This window comes from Microcebus murinus, chromosome 21 (assembly GCF_040939455.1).
Source record: "Microcebus murinus isolate Inina chromosome 21, M.murinus_Inina_mat1.0, whole genome shotgun sequence".
NCBI classification, from domain to species: domain Eukaryota; kingdom Metazoa; phylum Chordata; class Mammalia; order Primates; family Cheirogaleidae; genus Microcebus; species Microcebus murinus.
Window position 1 is genome coordinate 33,811,441 of NC_134124.1, and position 22,919 is coordinate 33,834,359.

At 32.1% G+C, this 22,919-nt stretch overlaps 1 protein-coding gene across 4 annotated transcripts in view; it reads left to right on the forward strand.

The window, feature by feature from the left end:
* The window catches only part of RANBP17 (RAN binding protein 17), a 361,100-nt gene that overhangs the window by 17,308 nt on the left and 320,873 nt on the right, over window positions 1-22,919 (forward strand). For 3 of the 4 annotated variants that reach the window (XM_012756963.3, XM_012756961.3, XM_075996286.1), the window contains exons 4-12: window positions 1,918-2,084; window positions 3,308-3,373; window positions 7,988-8,092; window positions 10,318-10,483; window positions 13,333-13,406; window positions 15,614-15,733; window positions 17,878-18,024; window positions 18,607-18,779; window positions 20,834-21,027. In XM_012756963.3, coding sequence (XP_012612417.2) covers window positions 1,918-2,084; window positions 3,308-3,373; window positions 7,988-8,092; window positions 10,318-10,483; window positions 13,333-13,406; window positions 15,614-15,733; window positions 17,878-18,024; window positions 18,607-18,779; window positions 20,834-21,027 — 1,212 coding nt within the window. The remainder of the gene's footprint in view (window positions 1-1,917; window positions 2,085-3,307; window positions 3,374-7,987; window positions 8,093-10,317; window positions 10,484-13,332; window positions 13,407-15,613; window positions 15,734-17,877; window positions 18,025-18,606; window positions 18,780-20,833; window positions 21,028-22,919) is intronic. The other variant, XM_075996284.1, reaches the window with a different exon arrangement.

Below are 22,919 nucleotides of genomic sequence, written 5' to 3' on the forward strand. Positions count from 1 at the left end.
GGTTTGGCAAGTATCTGGAAGCAAACAAAAAATCAAAATAGACATCCTCGCTCAGAGTCCCAATGATTTTGCTTCTTTGACCTTCATATTTTTGGCCTATAAAACAGAATAATGGTAATGCGTGATAGCAATATTTTTACATTGCTCTAAGAGTCATATAAAGTATTTGATGGGAAGCACTTTGTAATTTCTAACATGCTTTATAAATGCTAAACGTTGTTATTGTCATGTAGGCATTCGACACTCAAAGAGCCTCTAGTGTGTAGCTTTCTAACATTCTATTAACTTTGAGAGTTTTTCTGGCTGTTTTGTTGTTGCTGTGGTTATTGTTGTTCTCCCATATGTCTTTTTGAACATTTCCTTTTCTTCTTGGTATGGCTTTTCCCTGTTACTTGGACTGGTGATGATGACATTGCTGTTTTGTAAATGATTGTTATCATTGGTGCTTACTGGAACAATCTTATAGTTCATGTAGAAAACATAACAGGATATTTTATTTAAAACATTCAGCTAAAATGACAGAAATATATTCTAGTGATTTTTTTTTTTCCTGCCTTAGATAATGAACTTATTAGCTAGTACCTTTGTTTGGGCAGTCTGAGAAGGACTGCCCAAACCTAGGTACTAGCTAATAAGTTCATAGGAAAAACCTCTCAATTCTGTTTTAATGCTAGAGATATCAGTGCTTTTTTGAACATATATTTTTATTTATATAACTATATATATTTTGATATTAATAAAAATTAAAGTTGAAATAGAATAGTTATGAGAACTTTGTTTTAATATCAAGAATCTTACTGCAATTGTCAAGAATAATTGTTGCAAGTGTTCTTGCATTTTGGTGTTGTTTCCATCAAAGCTATTTTTAATTCATTTTTGAGGTATTTACCTTTTCTTTACTCTTTTTTCAAATAGCATGTTGGCCTTTGGAGCCAAAATAGAAATGGAATCCTTTCCCTTTTTAAAATTGTTTTTGTATTTTTCTGATAGACTTTTTGGTACATTTGCTACCTGACCTCAATCATTCAACTAGGAGGCCTCATAACTGAATTTGCTACCCATTTTTACAGTTTTCATATATTAACTTTGTTCCAAGATTTACTTTACTATCCCCACTTTCTTTAATTAATATACTTGTTTTATCATATTGTACTATTTGTGTTTTTGATGCCACTTAAACAGGAGAGTGTACAGTCAGTTTTGTTGTAACATTTGTGTTCCTAAAAGTGTCCTGTGTGATGCTACATAGTAAAAACCACAGGGCTTAGGAGGGAAATGAGATTATGGAAATAAAATTAAAAAAACTTTGTCAGAAACACATTTCTAAAAAGATAGAAATCTAATAAAAATAAAAGATCAGTAGAGTTTTGCACATGTTAAATGGTTGAGAAACACATACATAGTACAGTAAATATGGCACTTTATCTTGAAAAAGACCTTAAGTTTGTTGAAGTGGGCTTCAGAAGCATTGCAGCTTGTGAATTACTATGAAGTGGTGAAAGGAAGGTTATCTGAAATAGTATGGAAAATTATAACACCAGATAAGGATGGCTGTGGCTGACGGATTAGATGTTTGAGGTATATGCATTTTGTGTATAGTCTGATTCATTTGGCCTACTTGCAGTTTTCTGCATTCACCTAACATTTTTTGTAGATAGAATCATGCAGAAACAAAAGTGACATACTCAACAAAATTATTATACTCAGATTATTCCCTAATATATCAAATGCATTGGAACAAAACTGCTTTTTCAAAACCAGCCTTGTAAAAGAACTGAATATATAAACAAGTGTATGTCTTAAGCAAAGGGGTTTAACTTTTTGTCAAAGAGCATGTTTTTGCCTCCTCTTTTTCTTCACATAATTCACATTATGTTTCTGAAAAGTTCAAATGATCACAGAATATTTTCTTTATAGGAAACTACATTCTGAATTATGTGGCATCACAACCCAAGCTTGCTCCCTTTGTCATCCAAGCTCTTATCCAAGTCATTGCCAAAATCACTAAGTCTGGGTGGTTTGAGGTTCAGAAAGACCAATTTGTCTTCAGAGAAATTATCGATGATGTGAAGAAGTTTCTTCAGGTAACAAGGCATCATTACATTATTAAAACATACATTACTACTTGCTTTTTTTGGTTTAGGACACAGTTTTTCTTTAAGCTGTATCTTTTGTGTCTACCAGTACCTTATTAATTATGATTTATTATTTATCTTCTGGGTCCTTCATCATTTACTGCCAGTAAATGAGGATTATGCTGTTATATAACATCCAAACAAGAAGAATGCAAATAATCATTTTCTAATTTCAAAAATGTATGTTCTTTCATTTGACACATATGTCTGTATACTGCATATATACAAAACATACATATAATGCTGTATATCTATTATGTAACTTAATGTTTTACAACCCTATGAAAAGGATTTCATTTTGTTAATGACAAAACTAAGGCTTAGAAAGGTTAAATAATTTCCATAAAGTCACACAGTGACCTAGTAAAGCAGTAGAACTGGTACTTCAACAAGTCTTCTAACTTATGATAATTTTTTAATTTTTACATTATATCACATTAACAGTATCAGTTTCTCAAGGATATTTTTGATTTGATCATTACGCATTGTATGTGTGTCAAATATTCACATCTATTATATATCAATAACAAAGTGGTTATTTAAAAACAAAAAGAATGTTTTAAACATAAGTGATTAAAACAGATAATTTAACTCACACAAGTTCAGATATTCAGACTGCAAAAAAACAGAGAAGATGAAATAAACAAAAGCAAGAGGATACTAAATTGTGCCAATGATTCCTTTGTCCTGGGATGGATGATTTTGGGAAACCTAAATCTGTACTTGATTCCTATATGCCTCTGACTTAGGGTGACCATTATGCTTTGCTTAGTATGATTCAGATTTTTAAAGGTATATATTTTTTTCCACATAAACATAATCCCTAATTGCAAGGAAACTACTTTAGCTGGTGTCCGGTTGAAGAAACAGTGATCTGTTGCAGTTCCTAAGGAAAAATTAACAGTTTTGATTAATAGATGGATGGTTCATTATTTCTTTATTTGGTGAGCTTTTTTCCCACTCAATCTCTGTACCCAAATTAATCCTTCAAAAAATGAGCTTGAAATTCTATTTGTAGAACTCATAGTGATTTTTACTTATATTTTAAAAGTTATATTCTTAAGTAAATGTGATATTTTAGTATTTAAATCTTTGCAAATATTACCTGGTTTACACATTAAGAACCTGTCTCTTGTCTCCACATGGGCTAAACTTGGTTATTTTCTCTAAAGGGTACTGTGGAACACTGCATAACAGGAGTAATAATCCTTTCTGAATTGACTCAGGAAATGAACCTGGTAAGCAAGCCTTTCCATCCAGAGGGGACATGAAGTTTTCTTAAGTAATGCTTTTTCTTTGTTGGTATTATTTGTGGCAAAATGTATAGTCTTCTTTGTGTGGCATAAAACTGAATAATCATGTTTTTTGTGTGTTATTGGTGGAGTAATTAAGTAGTAGGATGCTTTCATTGTTATTGAAAATATCAACAATAGTAGAAAGTACTACAAAGAAGAGGGAATTAGACATGGTTCTTGTTCCATGGGCAAGGATTGTCCTTTTATCCCCTATATATAGTAATATACTAACCATAAATAATAAATTATATGCAAAAGAGAAACCTTTATTTGCTTTCAAATAAAAGACAAGTGGTTTGGTGAACTGATTCTCAACAATGGATACACAGCAGGACTCATCAAAAAACTGGTCTCTTGACACTTTGCCACTTTCTAGCTTGGATTTTCCCCTATACAAGGAGAATTTTCAGAAGCTATACCTCTCCCTGACAGTGCTTTTATGAGCTCAGCAGCTGAGCTTATTATCACCCGCTCCCGTTCACTTTTGCACTTAGCATGGTTCTAAAAAGAACAAAAGCAGAAGTTGGGTTCTATATGGAATAATAATAAAAGAGAATGTAGTGTTTAAATTTAAAAACTATTATCATTTTGAGTAGTGTTTGCGTGTGTACGTAGGGAGAGCTTGCATACCCAAGACCACTTGCTAGCTCCCTTTGGAGTTAATAGTACAGCCGTGTGCATTAAAAAAAAACAACAAAAAAAACACAAAGTTCTACTTGTATTCAATTAGAAAATATTTCTAGATTTATAGGAAGGATTTCTAAAGTTTAAAGTGATCTGTTAATTTATCATGGCCATCACCTTCTTGGCTCCTCTGCCCCAGAGTATGTGAAGATTTCTTGGCTGTATGTATGTGTGTACTTACATACATATGTATGTATCTCCAGGACTATTAATCGTACTGTGTTGGCAGGGATGTTCTGACATGACCTTGGCTAATGCTGTTAAACTCTGTAAACATATCTAAAGAACTGTAGCTTTTTAAATACATATATATTTTAAAATAATATTAGTATAAAAATTTTACCTCATAGAAAGTGAAGAGAACAATATAATAACCCCATGTATCCATCATCAAGCTTTTACAACTGTTTGCTAATGTTAAAATGAGCAATTTGATTCATTTCCTATTTCACAGCATAAAAGGGAAATAGGCTGCCCTGGAGTGAGGGTTTGCTGCGTTTAGATTGTTAATGAAATAAAACTAGGTAATGTGAAGTTCTAATAAAAGTGGAATTCACTTTTATTACAGAGCAATCAAGTATCTTTTATTTTTAATAAACAAAATTTCAGAAAAGTTGCAAGTACAGTACAAAGAAGTTCTTTCTCAACTATTTGATGATACTAAGTTGCCAACATGATTCTCCACCATCAGGGAATATAGTAGTGTATTTTCTACATACAAGAACCTTCCACATAATCACAGTACAACCATTAAAATCAGAAAATTCACACTGACATGTTACTATTCTCTAATCCTCATAGCCCGTTCTAATTTCACCACTTGTCTCCAGAACGTCCTTTATGGCAAAAGAGCCAGTTTAGAATTGTGCATGACATTTAGTCCTCTTATTTTTATTAGTCTCCTTCAACCTGGAAAAGTTCCTCAGTCTTTTATTCACTTTTATGACTTTGACACTTGTTAAAATTACAGGCCAGTTGTTTTGTAAAATATCCCACAATTTGTGATTTCCTCATTATTAGATACAGATTATGCATATTTGTCAGGAATATATCAGAAATAATACTGTGGCCGTCTCTTTGCCTCCTGTCAGAAAGCACATGATTTGTCACAATACTGATGATGTTCACTTTGATCTCTTAATTAAGATGGTCTCTACCCCCATTGTAGACTTATTCTTTTTCCCTTTGTAATTAATATTTTGTGGAAAGGTACTTTAAGACTCCAGAAATACCTTGTTCCTTATCACTTTCAACTTAATGATTTTTTTTTTTTTTTTGAGACAGTGTCTTGCTCTGCCATCCCTGGTTAGAGTACAGTGGCATCTTCCTGGCTCACTGCATCCTCATACTCCTGGGCTCAAGTGATTCTCCTGCCTTGGCATCCCAGGGTGCTAGGATTACAGGCATGAGCCACTTGTGCCCGGCCTGATTTGTTTTTTTATATTAGTATGGGTTCCTGGTTCTCTGTGTTTTTTAATTTAATAGGTTATAATTCATTACTGACATTATTTATTTTGATGCTCAAATTTTCTGAGATTTGGCCAGTAAGAGTCTTTTCAGGCAGGCTTTTGTGTCTATTTAACATTTCCTCACGATTCTTTGAATACTTTCTTATCTTCTGGCACAGGCTTATCTTTCATAGACTCAAGTACTTTTTAAGAAAACTCTAAGTTCTGAAGTATGATTTTGGCTTTATGTGGTGAAAAATGTATGGCTTCTGTGTAGACATTTTATTACCCAGCCTAATTTTATGGCATTTCCAGTTTCAACTAGCATTTATTAAGCATTTCTGAACCAAACAGTAGGGGGATCTATATCGCATGAGGAAAATTAAATATTATAGTTGTCAGATATGAGTTGAGTAAATTCACTTAGTGTCACTGTAACAGGATGTATCGTCTAAGAAAAAGATCTAAATCTGAGTTTTCCTAAAAGTTAATAGGTTTATATAAATTATCCTGCTTCTTGTAGAAGCCAAATCTACTGTTTCTGGAGTATGTTCAATATATAGTCATTAAGAAGCAAAATACCCTCTGTCTACATGGTAGAGACATAGATATACAATAGAAAGGGGATGTGTAATCCCTTTTCTCAAAACATTGGATATTTAAATGAGTAACTTGAATAAAATAAGCATGCAGGCCTTAAAGATAATTCTGGAATAACACACGGATTTGTATTTTAGCTCTATCACCAACTACTTTGAATAAGCTTCTTAACTTCTTTAAAACTTGTATATCATAATCTATAAAATGAGAATGACATCTGCTTACATGGATCTTATTAAGATTAGAAAACTGTTAGCAGTGCTTAGTATGTAGAAGGGACTCAATAAACCTAAGTTCCTTCTTTCTATGTTATGGGTATGGTGGTAATGAACAGATAGTCTAAGATAGAGCGCCTGTAAACTCTAATTTTCTCATGTGTTTTTTAAAAAGGATAATATATATCTCACAGATTAGTTTTGAGGACTAAGTGAAATAATGTGAAGAGTACTCTATAAATTGCTCTCGTAATGCTACATGCTCTTATTAATTTGTATTGAGGAGAAAATTTTTTTATTTATTGAGGAAAATATAGGAAAGACAGACTTTGAAATTTAAATTAAGGGAGTAACACTGATAATGTTCATTCAAATCTTACATATTGGATATAGATTCTGGTAACTACTTTCTGTAATCAGTTTGTACATGTGTTTCATGTTTTATAAGTAAATGTGACATTTAGGTATAGTCTAAATCAGGGGTCCTCAAACTTTTTAAACAGGGTGCCAGTTCACTGTCCCTCAGACCATTGGAGGGCCGGACTATAGTTTAAAAAAAACTATGAACACATTCCTATGCACACTGCACATATCTTATTTTGAAGTAAAAAAACAAACGGGCAAAAACACCCGCATGTGGCCCACGGGCCGTAGTTTGAGGATGCCTGTTCTAAATTGTGTATTGGAGCTTAGGAAGTGTCATATCATTTTGAGCCCACTGATTTTTTTTTAAATCTACAAACATTAGCAAGAAAAATGACTTATTTTCTTCTTCCAAACAGCAGTAGGAATAAATAGTAATACTATGGTAAGTGTAGACCATAGTGTTAATGATTGTTTGGGTATCAGGCTTCAGCTTTGTTTGCTTATTTCCTATTGATAAATGAAAATATTAATGGTATTAATAGTATAGTTCCAAACATATTTTAGGTTAGATACTCATGAACTAGTCTTAGCTAATTATTCTTAAAAATTATTTGTCATTAGCTAATAAAACATTCAGAGGGAATGTACTATTGCCTATATAATAAATCAGATTTATGATTATTTATAATTTCTACCTTGGTTTCTTTTAGAATATCAAGGATATATGAACCAATGACATGTGGTATATATAGAACTATCACTTTCTTGTAGAAGAATTCTTTTGTAACTAAACAGTTTGCTGATTCACACAAAGAATTTGAAGATTATCTTAGAGATTTCTCATTTTATGGGTAGAATCTGAGGAACAGGGAAGTTGTTTGTTGCATATTGTGAAGCATGGTGCATAGTTCAGGAATTGATAGTCTTGGTATCTATTTATTAGTTTATAATCTCTGTTGCTTATACTGCCTTTGAAAGTGTGATTAACTATTTTAGAATCAATATGGTTTGTAAGATGAGCACTAAACTGAAACAACCCAGAAACTTGGATTCTAACCCTCGCTCTGCCATTTACTCTTTGCACAACCTTAGGCAAGTCACTTATCCTGCTAGATTTTTAAAAGCTCTTTAGCTCTGTACTTAATGATTCTTTAATTATTACTTCCATTCTTTTTATTACTTAGTAAATTTTTGCTTTGCCTTTTGGTAGGTCTGGTTAAACTAATTTCATCTTGATCTTTTAGGTTGATTATTCTAGACCTTCAGCAAAACACAGAAAAATAGCTACCTCATTTCGTGACACTTCTCTCAAAGATATTTTAGTGCTAGCATGCTCTCTTTTAAAAGAGGTAAGTTATTTAACAACTCAATTTCCTAGTTTAGAGTATTTGGAAGTTTCAAGAGTTTTAAAAGAATTCCAAGTTGATTTTCCCCCTCATTCTGCCTTTTGAAGAATTATTGTGGACAGACTTAATTTAAGTACAGGCAGTACCTGGGTTATATATGATGACCTGACTTATGGCGTCTGTAGATACCAATGGGCTCCCAAGGCTCCTCATAAGAATACTTTATAATTAAATTAATAATTCGGGAACTAGTTTCTTCCACACATGTAAACAAACCCATATGGTGTAAGTGGTTCATTGGCACAGCATCTTTATGCTAGCAGCTAGTCTCATTGCTTATATGGTCCCTAACGCACAGCATCACTTTCATCTTAACTTTTTTATTTGATTTTGTGAATCTGTGTTTACCCTTGTGACTGTGACTTCAAAGTGAAAGTCCAGTGCAAGTTCAGGTGAAACTGCAGTGAAGAGAAAGGTGATTACAAACGAAATGAAAGTAGAAATAATTATGTGTTCAAAGAAAGGCCAGACACCATTATTCATTGGGAAAGCAAAAGACTTTAGTCACTTGACTCTTGGAACAATTATAGATGGTAAAGTGAGAATAATGGAACATGTGAAAGGCAGTGCCCCAATGAAAGCATCAGTTATTACTAAGCAGTGTAATGGATTAATTACTGAAATGGAAAGGTTATTATTGGTTTGGTTAGTTTAAAATAAGTGTAACATTCCTATTAGCCTAGAGTTGATGCAACATTAGGTGAGCATTAACGTTTAATGTTCTGTTTTGAAATTTCTCCTAGCTCAGCTTTTTGTTTTTATGTTCTGTTTGTTTGAATTAAAAGAAAGAACACAATAGTTTCTGTAACTTATTATTGCAGTACAGGGGTATTATTATTACAGTATTACATTGTATTATTATTGTCACATAATGAGCCATTATATTATTATTATTATTATTGCCATAAATGCGCTGTTTATCAGGGATCTGAGTTACATATGTATCCAAGCTAAAGATGTTCTCAGGAATGTGTCTTGTCTGTAACCTGGGGACCACCTATACAGTAAATTATTACAAATCTGTGGAAGTTCCAAAAAATTTACTTTTACTCAATGGGTATGTGATAATGTAAAATTTAAAAGGAATTTAGTAACTTGTCTTTAGGTAGTAGTTTTATTGTTTTTCTACTGTAGATTCTTTATTACAGAAGCTAATTATGTAGTTTCTTTATCTGCCAATATTTTGATGAGATATAGATGAAAAAAATGAAATGACAGTAAGTTTTCCTGATTTATCAACTATCAGAATTTATTTATAGTTTAGCCAAGATAGTTGAGTTTAATAATTTATTTGGGATGTAGTATTTCCCCGTTTGCTACTTAGTGCTTTATTGAACATTAGTGATAGCATGATTAATAATTATACTGTGTTTTCTTGTGTAAATAGGGACTCCATTATGCAGCATAAGCTTGTTAATTGGTGTAGTATACCATTTCTGAAAGTATGTTCTAATAAGCACTAGTTTCCACTTATTTCTGTGGTATAGTAAAATGATAACTGCCACATGAGATCAGACCAAAAGACCCTCTGTAATTTAAAAATTTTCTTTTAATGTCAAAAATTTCAACATAAACAAAAGTAGGTAAAATACTATTATGGACCCCTTTGAACCTATCGACCAGTTAACAACTCACAGCCAATCTTGTTTTCTCTATCCCTGCCTACCCACTTTATGCTTTTTGTATTATTCTTAAAGCAGAATCTCAAGCTTCATATCATTTCCTCTTCAAATGTTTTATCATGTATCTCTAAAAAGTATGATCTTTTTTGTGGTTCTATTTTGCACGAAGTTAACCCAGTTTTTCCTGAAGAAAATTATATTTTCTACTTGTTGCAAACAGCTTTTGAACGAATGAATCCTATCCATTTATATAGTTGTATCATGTATTTGTCTGAACTTTATCTCATAACTTTAGAAGGTGACCTACAATATGCAATTAAGTATAAAAGTTTTTATTCCCATTTTACAAAATTAAATTTGAAAATAGTCTGTTGTAGAAATTTGTGGAGAGTGATTTTGCCACTTTTTATAATATATGGAACAATATAACTCTGTAAACTCTTTTTTACTGATTTTCATTTTGTATTGAGGAATTATTTTCATTCATAAAGTGAAAATTTATTGATGTATTTTATAGTGTTTTATTTGATTTTGAACTTTTTTCAGGTGTTGGCCAAACCTTTAAATCTTCAAGATCAATATCAACAAAATCTGGTAATGCAAGTCTTAAAATTGGTCCTTAACTGCCTTAACTTTGACTTCATTGGCAGTTCAGCAGATGAATCTGCAGATGATCTTTGTACAGTGCAGATTCCAACAACTTGGAGAACAAGTAAGAAAAATGTTTAGTATGAGAGATGGTCAATATAAACGGCACAGAATTAAGTGATATAGTTGTCATATATATAGTTATCTCTCTTTCTTTGTTAGCCAGTCAAAAAGGAGCTCAAAAGGATTTGTAACCCAGAGTAGCTATTGATACTCAGTATTGAAATATTTTCCCCAATTCATATTATACTAACATCCTTGTTTTGATTTTGGAGAGAAAAAAAAGACAGCTCTAGTGGAAAGCAGGTTTACAAGGGAAAAATGAGAGCTCTGATTTGAAACTTTCAGATAAACTTTCAGAGTGGGAGAAAATTCATTAGTTGGCAAGAAATGTCAACATATTTTTCAGAGTTATAAAGAGAATGAATTAGAAGAGTAAGTGTCTTAGCAAAAAAGAGTTGCAGCTTTTCTTCCAGAGAGTGATACCAAGAAAAAGCAAGCTGATTTGTTCCTTCACATCCCAGAAAAATGATGGTACTAGGGTATCCCTGAAGTCAGAAGTGGGAAATGGGCCTGAAAGGGCTTGGTGAAAAGTCTGTATTTTGAGCAGTTAAACTTCCCAGGATCTTCTCTACCACTTGTGCAGCTAGGTGACTGCCTTTTCTCCTCTCTTCCATATCTACACTATCCCCTCGCGTCCTAAAACCAGATATTTTTTTCTCAAGATGTTAAACTAGAGAGGCTTCAGATTCAGGGATATCGGGTAGAGTAGAGGAGCACCATAAATTTTGTGAAAATGTCTAATATGGAAATCAGAGATGGAAACAACAAAAAAGGACTAAGTGTTCTGTATCTTGACTGTGGTGATAGGTACATGAACCAACACGTAATAAAAAATTGAAACACATATAACATGCACACATATGAGTATATGTAAAACTGGGAAATTTGAATAAGATTTGTGGCTTGTATCTATGTGAGTTTCCTAGTTGTGATACTGTACTAGTTTTGTAAGAAATTACCATTGCGGGAAACTGGGTAAAGGAAATACGGGGTCTCTCTGTATTATTTCTTGCAACTGCATATGAATCCACAATTATCTCAAAATGTTTAATTAAAAAAAAGGAGGAGGAGTTAATAGACACAGAGACAAGATGAAGAGAAGTAGACTTCAGAATGATATAATTAGTATCTCCAGAGAGAAGAAAAGGTAATCATTCTTGAAATAAGAACAGGATATTGTTTTCAAAAGGAAAGTTCAGAGAATGTTCCAAATTTAAAAGACAGTTGACAAAATAAAACATTCAGTAGAAAAGTAGGAAGATAAAGTTAATGAAATCTCCTAGAAAGTAGAACAAAAAAGCAAGGAAATGTTTAATAGGAGAGGAAAAAAATAAGGAAATTAGAAGGTGAAACTAGGAGGTCTGGAATCTGACTATTAGGAGTTGTAGTAAGAGAGGACAGAGAAAACAGAACAAAAGTTGCAAATGAATAATACCCAAAAAAGTTTTCAGCACTGGAGGGCATACATTTCTGGATTGAAAGACCAAATACCCATCATAATGAATGAAAAAAGATATACACTAAGCTTTATAATCATGAGAGTTAAGAAGAGTGGGGTTAAAGAAAAAAGATATAAAATCTACCCTCAGCAAGAAAAAAATAAGTGCACCTACAAAGGATTAGGATCAAGAATGGTATTAGACTTCTCAACAGTAGTACTAGAAGGTAGAAAACACTGAAGTAAAATCTTCAGACTTTAAGGGAAAATTATTTTCAAATTAGACTGAAATTGTCATGTGTAAGATAGAATAAAGACATTTTTTGACATTCAAATCTCCCAAAATTTATGTACTTGGCTTTTTGGAAGCTACTTGATGTTCAAGCCAAGAAAGTGGAAGATATGGAATTTGGGAAAAGGGTAACACAAAATAACAGTGAACAGACATAAAAAGAGTTGTATAACAAAGTTAGGGAACAACTAGTTCAAATTGAAGGCTCTGGGTGGTAGAGGTGAGAGAATGATGATGATAGGTTATTTGATGCTATGGGTCCTGTGGAAAATGTCGTGAAAAATCTGTCAGAGTATTTGAAAAAAATTAGTGACAGATGTGTGTACATCTAAGCACAGAAAAGATGCTATGATTAAGTCCAGGGAGTATTGGAAGTATAGAAGTATAGTATTAGAAGTATAGTATTAGAAGATATAATCACAGTATACGTCTTGGCTCTGCTGTTAATATTATTTATGCAGTCATAATAAAGGTAAACACATAGAATTGATTTAATCACAAATTGTGATAATAGTGGATGGAATTTTGAGAGGATGGATTGTGGAGAGAGTGGTGAGGGTGGTAGAGATGTGGGATGAGTGGTTAGACAGATAAAGCCTCACATACTATAATAGGATACAGTTGATATCCAAAGTAAAACAATCAAATGAATAAATAGTAGTATATATTATTTGGAACATGTATGAAAATATAGCTAAAAGAATTGAAAAGCAGTTGGAATGGGGCAGGGTATAGCTTTTTAGTACTGTTTACTTTTTGATACCATTTGAATTTTTTAGCAGTGTTTGTATTTATATTACTTTAATACCAGTGAAAAAGTTAGAACTATAGGATGCTACATAAGAAATGAAGAACAGCTTAGATAGCTAATTTCTATCTCTGTATTATTGTATTTCATCTTTCAAAGGGAAATAGCTAGGAACTGAAAATAGGCCTAACTGGAAAGAGTGGCCACATGCAGAGGTCTTGGAGTTTTCAGTTAATATGATAACGTCTTACTTTGTTAAGATCACTGAATTGAAAGTAATAGTGTGGAAAATAATTGTTTTTCCAAGATGTCTTACTTTGTTAAAATCACTGAATTGAAAGTAATGGTGTTAGAAAATAATTTTTTTTTCAGTTTTCCTGGAACCAGAAACATTGGATCTTTTCTTCGATTTGTATCATTCACTTCCACCACTACTATCTCAGTTAGTAAGTAAAAGTAATTCATTACCTCATTAAAAAGTACCTGTGATCTTTAACTAATTAAAGCAAGGGATGCTATATATTTACTTCAGAAATTCTATTTATATATTTGATTGTGTTTACCTCCCACAGTAAGTTCTTACATTTTCTGGGATGTATATTACTTAAGCTATTTGTTAGATTTTTATTTATTTTGTTATCAGCATATTCTGTTTCACAGGTGAGCCCAGAAACAATACTGTTGATTTAGCTCTTACCCAGAGCCAGGACAACCTATCAGCCTCTAAATACATCTTCCTACTCAGTTCACATAGGGCCTAAGCCCAGCAGTTGACCACCCCACCTGGACTTTCCTTTCTCTTACTCCATTCTGACTTTTCCTCAGTCCTGCCTGGCTCTTTGTCTTAAGTGTGACAGGCAGCCCATATCAGATCTCTCTGAATAAGAAATGAAAGGAGATCTACTTACTTAATTTTGTGCTCATCACTCCAATTGTTCATTTATTTTTTTGAATCAGTACAAATTCTATTGCATGCTCAAAAAATTATTATATAACTATGATTATATAGAACTTTGAGACTATGGGCTTCATCTTTGTTGAGTCTAAAACAGGTCTGGCACGGTTAAAAAATTGTAAGTATAATATCTAAGATTATAGAAATAAAGTTGGAAAGTTCTAATACTGCTATTTCACAGAAGAAAAAAAAGATGCTTCAGATTTAAAGTACATGTCAGTAGTATATTTGTTGAAATATTATCCTCTATAAGAGAGGAACAGATTCACAAATATATCCTTTTTTTTGAAAAACATGTCTGCTCTTGATCTAGGGTTCAATGTGGTGGTTTTTAAACTGTGTTTCACAGGGCATTCATGTTTCCAGGTGGTGCCATAGCCTTCTCTCTAAACCAGAACAGTTTTGCTTTTAATTGTTTACAAATCACAGTTTCACATAATTATGTTTTGGGATGAGACAAAAAAGGCACGGTATTTAAAAAATAAAGTAGAAAACAACTGCTTTGGGAGATAGTAACTAACGTTTCTTGAGCCTGTCCAATTTATTATATGACGCTTATCTCAGTCCTCAAAGTGGCCCTGCCAGGTAAATATTACTGTCTTCACTATATAGACCCAGAAAAACAGAAAACAGATGCAGATTGGCTAAGTGACTTCCCCTAGTACAACAAAGAAAATATTGGTGCTGAGATTCAAAACCAGATCTTTTTGGCTCCCAAACCCTAGGTGTTTTTAATACATTAGTGGTTCCCAAATCTGCACATCTGAGTTGCCTAAGGAGGTTTGGGGGTATTTTGGATTTTTTTTTCTTTCATTTTTAACAGTAGAGGCTGTGGCAAACTAGAGCACATCTAAAAAGAGCATCTGGTTTTTTGTTCCTATTCTCACCTTTGCCAAGAGAACCAGACATTTTGTGTGAAATCTTCTAATTGAAATATTTAAATATTGACAGCTAATTTTAATCTAAAAAGTACACAAGCAAATATGGGGACCAGCAGATGTATGTGGGCCAGTTTGGCCTGAAAGTTGCCAACTGAGGCCTTTCACTTAATGATCAGACAGACCTCAGTGAGTACCAGCAATAGAATTAAGAACCCAAGTAGTGAAATTTTCCGAAAATTTTAGGAAGGTAATTAGGCCACGGGTACTCTTTAGGAATTTTTATAAAGTACTAACTTTCCCAGCAGCATTTTCCAAACTGATCCTTAACATACTGATGGACAGTATAAAACATTCCATGACCAAATAAGTTTGAGACATGCTGGATTAGGTTACAGGATTTTTTTTTTCCTCTTGCAGGATACCACAGTGCATAATGTGCAGTATTCTCCCAGTGATACCACAAAACCATTATTTTCTTTTTGGTAGACCACCTGGTTCATTGGTTCTCAAACAGGGCTGGGCATCATAAGCAATTGTGAACCTTTTGAACTAATGCACATCTAGGCATTGCTCCAGCAGATTTCATATATGGAAAAATATTAGCAGAGAATACACATAAATAGGAATTTTAATGGTGGGGTAGAAGGATTATGGGTGATGGTAGTGGTTGATGATGTTTGGCTTTCATTATTTTTATGTTCTGTAGTGCTTTTTTATCATTAAAATTAAATACATTTTAAATGTAAAGACTGGTAGTTTTTCACATGTGGCCATAATTACTTTTAAAATTGAAATGAATTTTTTGTTGTTGTTTTAGGCGCTTTCATGTTTAGTTCAATTTGCTTCTACAAGAAGGTCCTTATTTAGCAGTCCTGAACGTGCCAAGTACCTTGGTAATTTAATTAAGGGAGTAAAAAGAATACTTGAAAACCCTCAGGTATTTATGAAGTAATTTAATTAATACTTAGCATATAGAAATACAGTTTCTCTGCTCAAAGGCACATAATAAACTCATCATGAATTTATTATGATTATGAAAGAAAATATTTAGATTCATATTAATCTTCCTTAGATTTCATTTGTAGTGAGAAATGAGCAGTTTTTAAAATTATGTGTTTCCATTTCAGATTTCTGTATTTTACTCTTATTTTTTATCTTTTAGACTAATATAAATAGAGGTTATCTGTCTTACGCTTCTGTCTTTTACCATCGTACTACATTTCTTTGCATGCACTTCTTAAACTACTGAAGTGATTAGTTTAGTGTTATATCTACCTTCTGAACTAGAAGACTTAATATAAATGTGAATGTTAATATTGGAATAAGTGGCTTTAAATTATGAAATAATGTCTTCTTGCCCTCTTGTAGGCAAGTAAGAGTCTGTAGATTTTAAACTCTACTGTACATTAACTTCAGAGCTTTAGTGCAATATCCATTTCAGAGAATTGCAAAGTCATTATTAATGAGTGATTTTGGGTGCCTAGATAAAATACTTTGTTTCACTTTTTATTTTGTTTTTGTTTTCAAAATGTTTGTAATTAAGCTGGGTGCAGTGGCTCACCTCTCTAATCTTAGCATGTTGAGAGACTGAGGTTGGAGGATCACTTGAGGCCAGGAGTTCAAGACAAGCCCAGGAAACATAAATTTTTTTACAAAAAATTTTACAAATTAGCTGGACAGTCCTAGCTACTTGGAAGGCTGAGGCAGGAAGATAGCTTGAGTTGAGGAGTTTGAAATTGTAGTGAGCTATGATTGTGCCACTGAACTGTAGCCTGGGTGACAGAGCAAGACTCTGTCTCTTTAAAAAATCTGTAATTAAAGTATAGATTTTAAAAGGTTAAATGATGATTCAAGGAGGTTTATCTAAGTCTCTTGATTATTAGTAACTTTTGGGGGGACATATCTTTGTACAAAAATAAAGTGCTTGTTCTACAAAAACCACTTGTTTTTGCAGGTTATTCTTAGGAACATTTCATGGGTAATGCATTTGTTTTATCATTTTGTTAGTATAGCTGTGAAATTTACCTGTTTTACTGATGAATAGGATTTTACCAATATGCTTTTAAATTTTGAGTTGTATAACTTACCATCATCAACCAGTATACTAAAGCCTGATAATTCTCTTAAATGATTTTCCAACATCCTCATGTTGATATTTTATGGCTATAAAAGTTAGTATGAATATTATGTTATTTTAGAATCATAAACATGTATGAAAAAACCTATGGTTACAAAATGTCTTTTTGTAATTTATCTTTAATAATTAGACACTATTTGTATTCTTTTATGGAATTCCTATGAATGAAATTTCTTAGAAACTTTGTGTTAAATAGATACTTTTAAAATTGTTTCATGTCAGCTATAGTGCATACTGTTCACTCAAACTATGGAGATAATAACACATGTGCCCTGTCTTTGAGGAGCTCACAGACAACTAGGGATACTTGTTCTTTCTTTTAATCTCTCCTTCCCCTAAATTTACCTCTGTCTTTCATAGGTATTTTGTTAGACTTTGTTCCCTACATTGCAGTAATTTGAATGACTCTTTAGAGACAGGGCATTGTTTGAGGGGACAATGCCTGTAGGTACTCAATAAGTGTTTGCTGAATTAAAAGAAATTTCTGTTATCCGTGTGCATACACATATACTATTTAAGTCAAATTGGTATTGCTCTTTTCCAGTGTTTCAAGTTCCCATTCTTATTTTCATCTTAAAAATTTTTCAAGTTCTTTGTTGACTTGTGTTTAAGCCACATTACACACACACACACACACACACACACACATACACATTTTTTTGTGTGTAATATGATAGATTCCCAAACAAAATGTAGTCATTGTGGTGCAAAGCTTTTTCCAAAGCTTTGACTTTGGAATCATTATTATTATCATTGATGACATTAAGTCTAGCAGAAATCACTTGTTTTCTTACATTGTTAACTACCTAGTTGACACAGAGTACTGTACTGTCAGTACCAATAAAAACTGGAAAACTTAATAAAATGGTTAGGAATTTTATTATCAATAGGTTGGTTTGTTTTTAAGTACTTTTAAAAGCCTTTCTTGTTGTCTTATAATTTAGGGTTTGTCTGATCCAGGTAATTATCATGAATTTTGTCGATTTTTGGCTCGTTTAAAGACAAATTATCAGCTGGGAGAATTAGTTATGGTGAAGGAGTATCCTGAAGTTATCAGATTGATTGCTAATTTTACCATTACTAGCCTACAGGTAAGGAAAAATACATCGTTGATATTAAACTGTAGACAGTTTTAAAACAATTTCTTGGTAAGGGTTGGAGGTATTTTTAAATGTCTGTTAATTTGAGTACTTTTCTGAAAATAGTCACTGTAAAGGTTTAGGTGAAAAAGTTCATTGTAACATTTATAATAATAAAAATTGAGGTATCTATAATTGAAGAGTAGCTTGAGAAGCTATAGTAAAATCTGTGTGAAGAAATAAAAGAATATTTTTACAGATTGTATTATGAAAAAATACTTTTTATAGGTTTGGGGGAGAGGATATAAAACTTGTATTTTCTACATGATATCAACTCTGAAAAATATTCATGGAACAATTAGAAAATACCATAACATTTTAATCATGATCATCTCCTAGTGGTGGAGTAATGACAGATGTTGATTTCTTTATACTTTTTTGCATTTATCAAATTTGCCATATGAAATGTTTATTAGTTATATAATCAGAATAAAAGTTAATTTTAAAATGTATGTTTAGTAATTTTGCTATATAATTCTTATTCTAGGAAGATATAATGTCATTTTAAATAACTTTTGCTTTATTTCTTTGCAGCATTGGGAATTTGCTCCCAACAGTGTTCATTATTTATTAACTCTGTGGCAAAGGATGGTAGCATCAGTTCCTTTTGTGAAATCAACTGAGCCCCACCTATTAGACACTTACGCACCAGAAATCACGAAGGCCTTTATCACTTCTCGGTTGGAATCTGTTGCCATAGTTGTGAGGTATTGAAAAATAAAATGTTTCTGTTGTATTTTCATCTTTTGTTTCTTGAAATTTTTTAAGATTGATGTATAAATTTGAAATTCACCCTTTTTAGTGTACGATTTTGATGAGATATGATAAGTCTGTACATTGTATAGCTACCATCAACCCCAGAAAGTTCTGTTGGGTCCTTTTGTAGTCATTCCTCTCCTCCCCTCATCCCTGGCAATTACTGATCTATTTTTGTTTCCCTGTAATTTTTGCTTTTTCCAGAATGTTGTATAAATGAAATCATATGCTGCGTAGCATAATGCATCTAGCATAATGCATTTGAGATTCCTCCATATTGTGTCAGTAGTTCTTTCCTTTTTATTACTGAGTAGTCCATTTGGTGGAAATATTACAGTTTGCTTACCCATTCACTTGTTGCTGGACTTTTGGGTTGTTTCTGGTTTTTTCAATTATGAATAAAACCACCGTAAACATTCCTGCACAGATTTATGCATGAACATAAGTTTTTGTTTCTCTATGGTAAATACCTAGGTTTGAGATTCTTGGGTTGCGTGGTAAGTATGTGTTTTGCTTTATAAGAAGCTGCCAAACTGTTTTCCAAAGTGCCTATAACCGTTTTGCATTCCCACTGGCAATGTATGAAAGAGTCAATTGTTCTGCATTCTCACCAGCACTTGATATTGTCAGTTTTAAACAATTTTAGTCATTTTAATAGATGTATAGTGGTACCTCATTGTGGTTTTCCCTTAATGACTGTTAATATTGACCATCTTTTCATGTACTTATTTACCATCTGTATGGATTCTTCTGCCAAGTGTCTGTTAAATCTTGCTCATTTTTTTATTCGGTTGTTATATTGAGATTTGAACATTGTGTATATTCTGTTCACAAGTCTTTTTATCATACATTTGTTGTGAATATATTTTCTCTGTCATTTGCCTTTTCACTTCCTTAACAGAGCCTTTAGAAGAGCAGAAGTTTTCAATTTTGATGAAGTCTAATTTATTCTTCATTTTCTTTTATTTATCATGTTTTTGGTATTGTACCTAAGGAATATTTAATCCAAGGTCAAAACAATTTTATTTTCTCTTCTAGAAGTTTTCTAGTTTTAGGGTTTACATTTAGGTCTGTGATCTATTTCAAGCCAATTTTTGTATACTATTTGAAGAAGAGATCAAATCTTTTTTTTTTTTTTTGCATATGGATGACCAATTATTCCAGCACCATTTGTGGAAAAGACTATCTTTTTCCAGTGAATTGCCTTTACACTGTTGTCAAAAATTAATTGACCTCATACATGTGGTTCTATTTCTGGACTGTGTTCTCATTTTCTATGTGTCTATCCTTCTGCCAGTAACCTGTTTTGATTACTGTAGCTTTTTAAGAAGCTTTGAAACGAGATAGAGTGAGTTCTCCAACTTGCTTTTCCCTTTTCAAAATGTTTTGCAACTCTACATTCTTTGCTTTTCCATGTGAATTTTTGCATCAGTTTCTCAGTTCCTACAAAGAAATCCTGCTGGGATTTTGACTGGGATTGAATTGAATCTATAGGTTAATTTGGGAGAAGAATAGACATCTCAACAATATCAAATCTCTCAATCAATGAGCATGTCTATCATTTAACTTATTTAGCTCTTCTGTGATTTTGTTCATCAGTGTTTTGTAGTTTTTAGCCTTTAGATCTTGCATATGTTTAGTTAGATTTAATTAGTATTTTATGTTTTCTGGTGCCTTTGTAAGATACTGTTTTTTAAAATTTAAATTTGCAATTATTCACTGTCAGTATATATGAATAGTTGATTTTTGTAGATTGACCTTGTATGCTGTGACCTTAGTAAACTCATGTAGTAGTTCTGGTACCTTTTTTGTGGTTTATTTGGTATTTTCTATATATTAATCATATCTTCAAATATAGACAGTTTTATTTTGTATCATCTAACCCATTTCTCTTTTATTTCTTTATCCATTATAGAATTTTTATTTAACGTAAAGTTTATATGTGGTGAATAAAAGTACATCACATTCTAATGTTATCTGCAAACTTGTTCTTATTTGTTTGCAGAGATCATTTAGATGATCCCCTGGATGATACTGCTACTGTGTTTCAGCAGCTGGAGCAGTTGTGCACCGTCAGCAGATGTGAATATGAAAAGACATGTACTCTTCTTGTACAGCTATTTGACCAAAATGCACAGAATTACCAGAAACTTTTGCATTCAGCTTCTGGAATAACTGTGGACATGGCAATTCAGGAAGGTTAGTAAAGTATTAAGGTATGTTAAGTATTATGTTGAATATTAAGTGACATCTCTAATCACTTTATTTAATAATTTTATTGCAAATTATTTTTATATATTTCCCCCAATTCCTGGTACCCTAATAAACCATTAATTTTTATTAACCTTATGGATATTTTAGTGGCTTAATGGTTGATTTTTAGGTCCCCTTTATAAGACTCATAGGAAATGCTTCTTTCTGGAATCAGTATCAAGAAAAGCTGCTAATAATCCTTGAGTAGATAGTTTCTTAACATAACTATCTCTTAACTAATTATGTTTCCTTAGCCAGTAAAAAAAGTGTGTAAGAGCTCATCATGGCTTTGCTTTTATGTATTAGCCTTCATTATAGCTTTATTATTTTTTAATTTCTCAATTTCCTCTTTATTTTATCTTCCATTCTTTATTGGAGGGGAAAGTATTTATTTTTGTATATGCTTTAAACTCAGGAGCATAGGGAATAAAAATAAATAAATACATTTTGCAGATTTTTTTAAATGATATGTATAATGAGAATGGAATTGGATTTATATATTTCTAATAGGGATTTTAATTATAGTTTCATAATTTTTTTTCATACTTTTTTCTTTTATCTTATTTTGGAAAATGAGTTTGGTAAGGGATTATAGTCAAGTTTATTTCCAGTGGCTTCTCATCTTAATTCTTAAAGAATTCTTTAAAAGATTTTTTATGTTTACATAATATTTTTCAAAACTATCTTTTATTTATTATCCATCTTGCTTTAAGTCACACAATACTGATGAGGGGCTAGATGGCGTAGGTCAGTTAATTTTCTCTACTTTTAATGTTCTTTCTTTTATTAGGATCTTATTTATAAATTAAATGGGGAGAACTAACAGTTTTGTAGCATTTAGTCTCTTCATTATTGACTTCTTTTAGCAGAGTTTTGAAAATTATTAAATATCAGATACATAGAAAAGAATATTTGTATATATTGAGTCATAGAGAATAGAGCAGTAACAAACACCATCATCTAGCTTAAGGAGTACATCAGTGCCAATATCTTTGCTGCACTTTTTGATTCTCTTTATAAATCTATCCTCCTTCCTACCAGTAGAAAATACTTAACAATCTTGAATTTTGTGTTTACCAATTGATTCCTTTTCTTCATAGTGTTACTATGCATAGCTGTGTATTCTGAAAATAATACATGTTTCTGCATATTTCTGAACTTTATATGTGGAATCATACTGTTTTTATTTTCTATAACTTTATTATTTCTCAGTATTGCATTTATGAGAGCTTATATTGATACATATAGCCATAGTTCCTTCATTTTTACTACCAGGCACTGCTATGTTGTTTGAATAGACTTCAGTTTGTTTATGGATTCTCTTGTCAATGGGTATTTGTTATTTTCTCTATTTTTTGCTAATAAAAATTAGTTCTGCTGTAAAGATTGTTGTGTATATCCATTATATATTTAGCTTTAGTAGATAATGTCAAACTATTTTACAAAGTGACGGTACTCCTTTACATCCTACCAACAATGTTCAAGCATTCCCATCAATCTCTATAAGGAATTAGCAAACTTTTTCTTAAAGTGCCAGATAGTATTTAATAAATGTCTCTAGTGCAACTACCTTTGTAACTAGGAAGCAGCCATAGACCATATTCATGACTGTATTTCAGTAAAACTTTATTTACAAAAACAGGAGGCTGTCTCACAGGCTATATCTTGCTGACTTGGATTTAGCTTCTTGCTAACAGCTTATATGGTTAGACTTAAGTTTTTGCCAAATCTAGTTGGGATTATATACTGCATGGGTATTTTACTTTTTACTCCCTGAATTATTAAGTTTAGCATTGTTTCATGTTTATTGACTGTTAGTTGTGTCATCATCAGTGAAA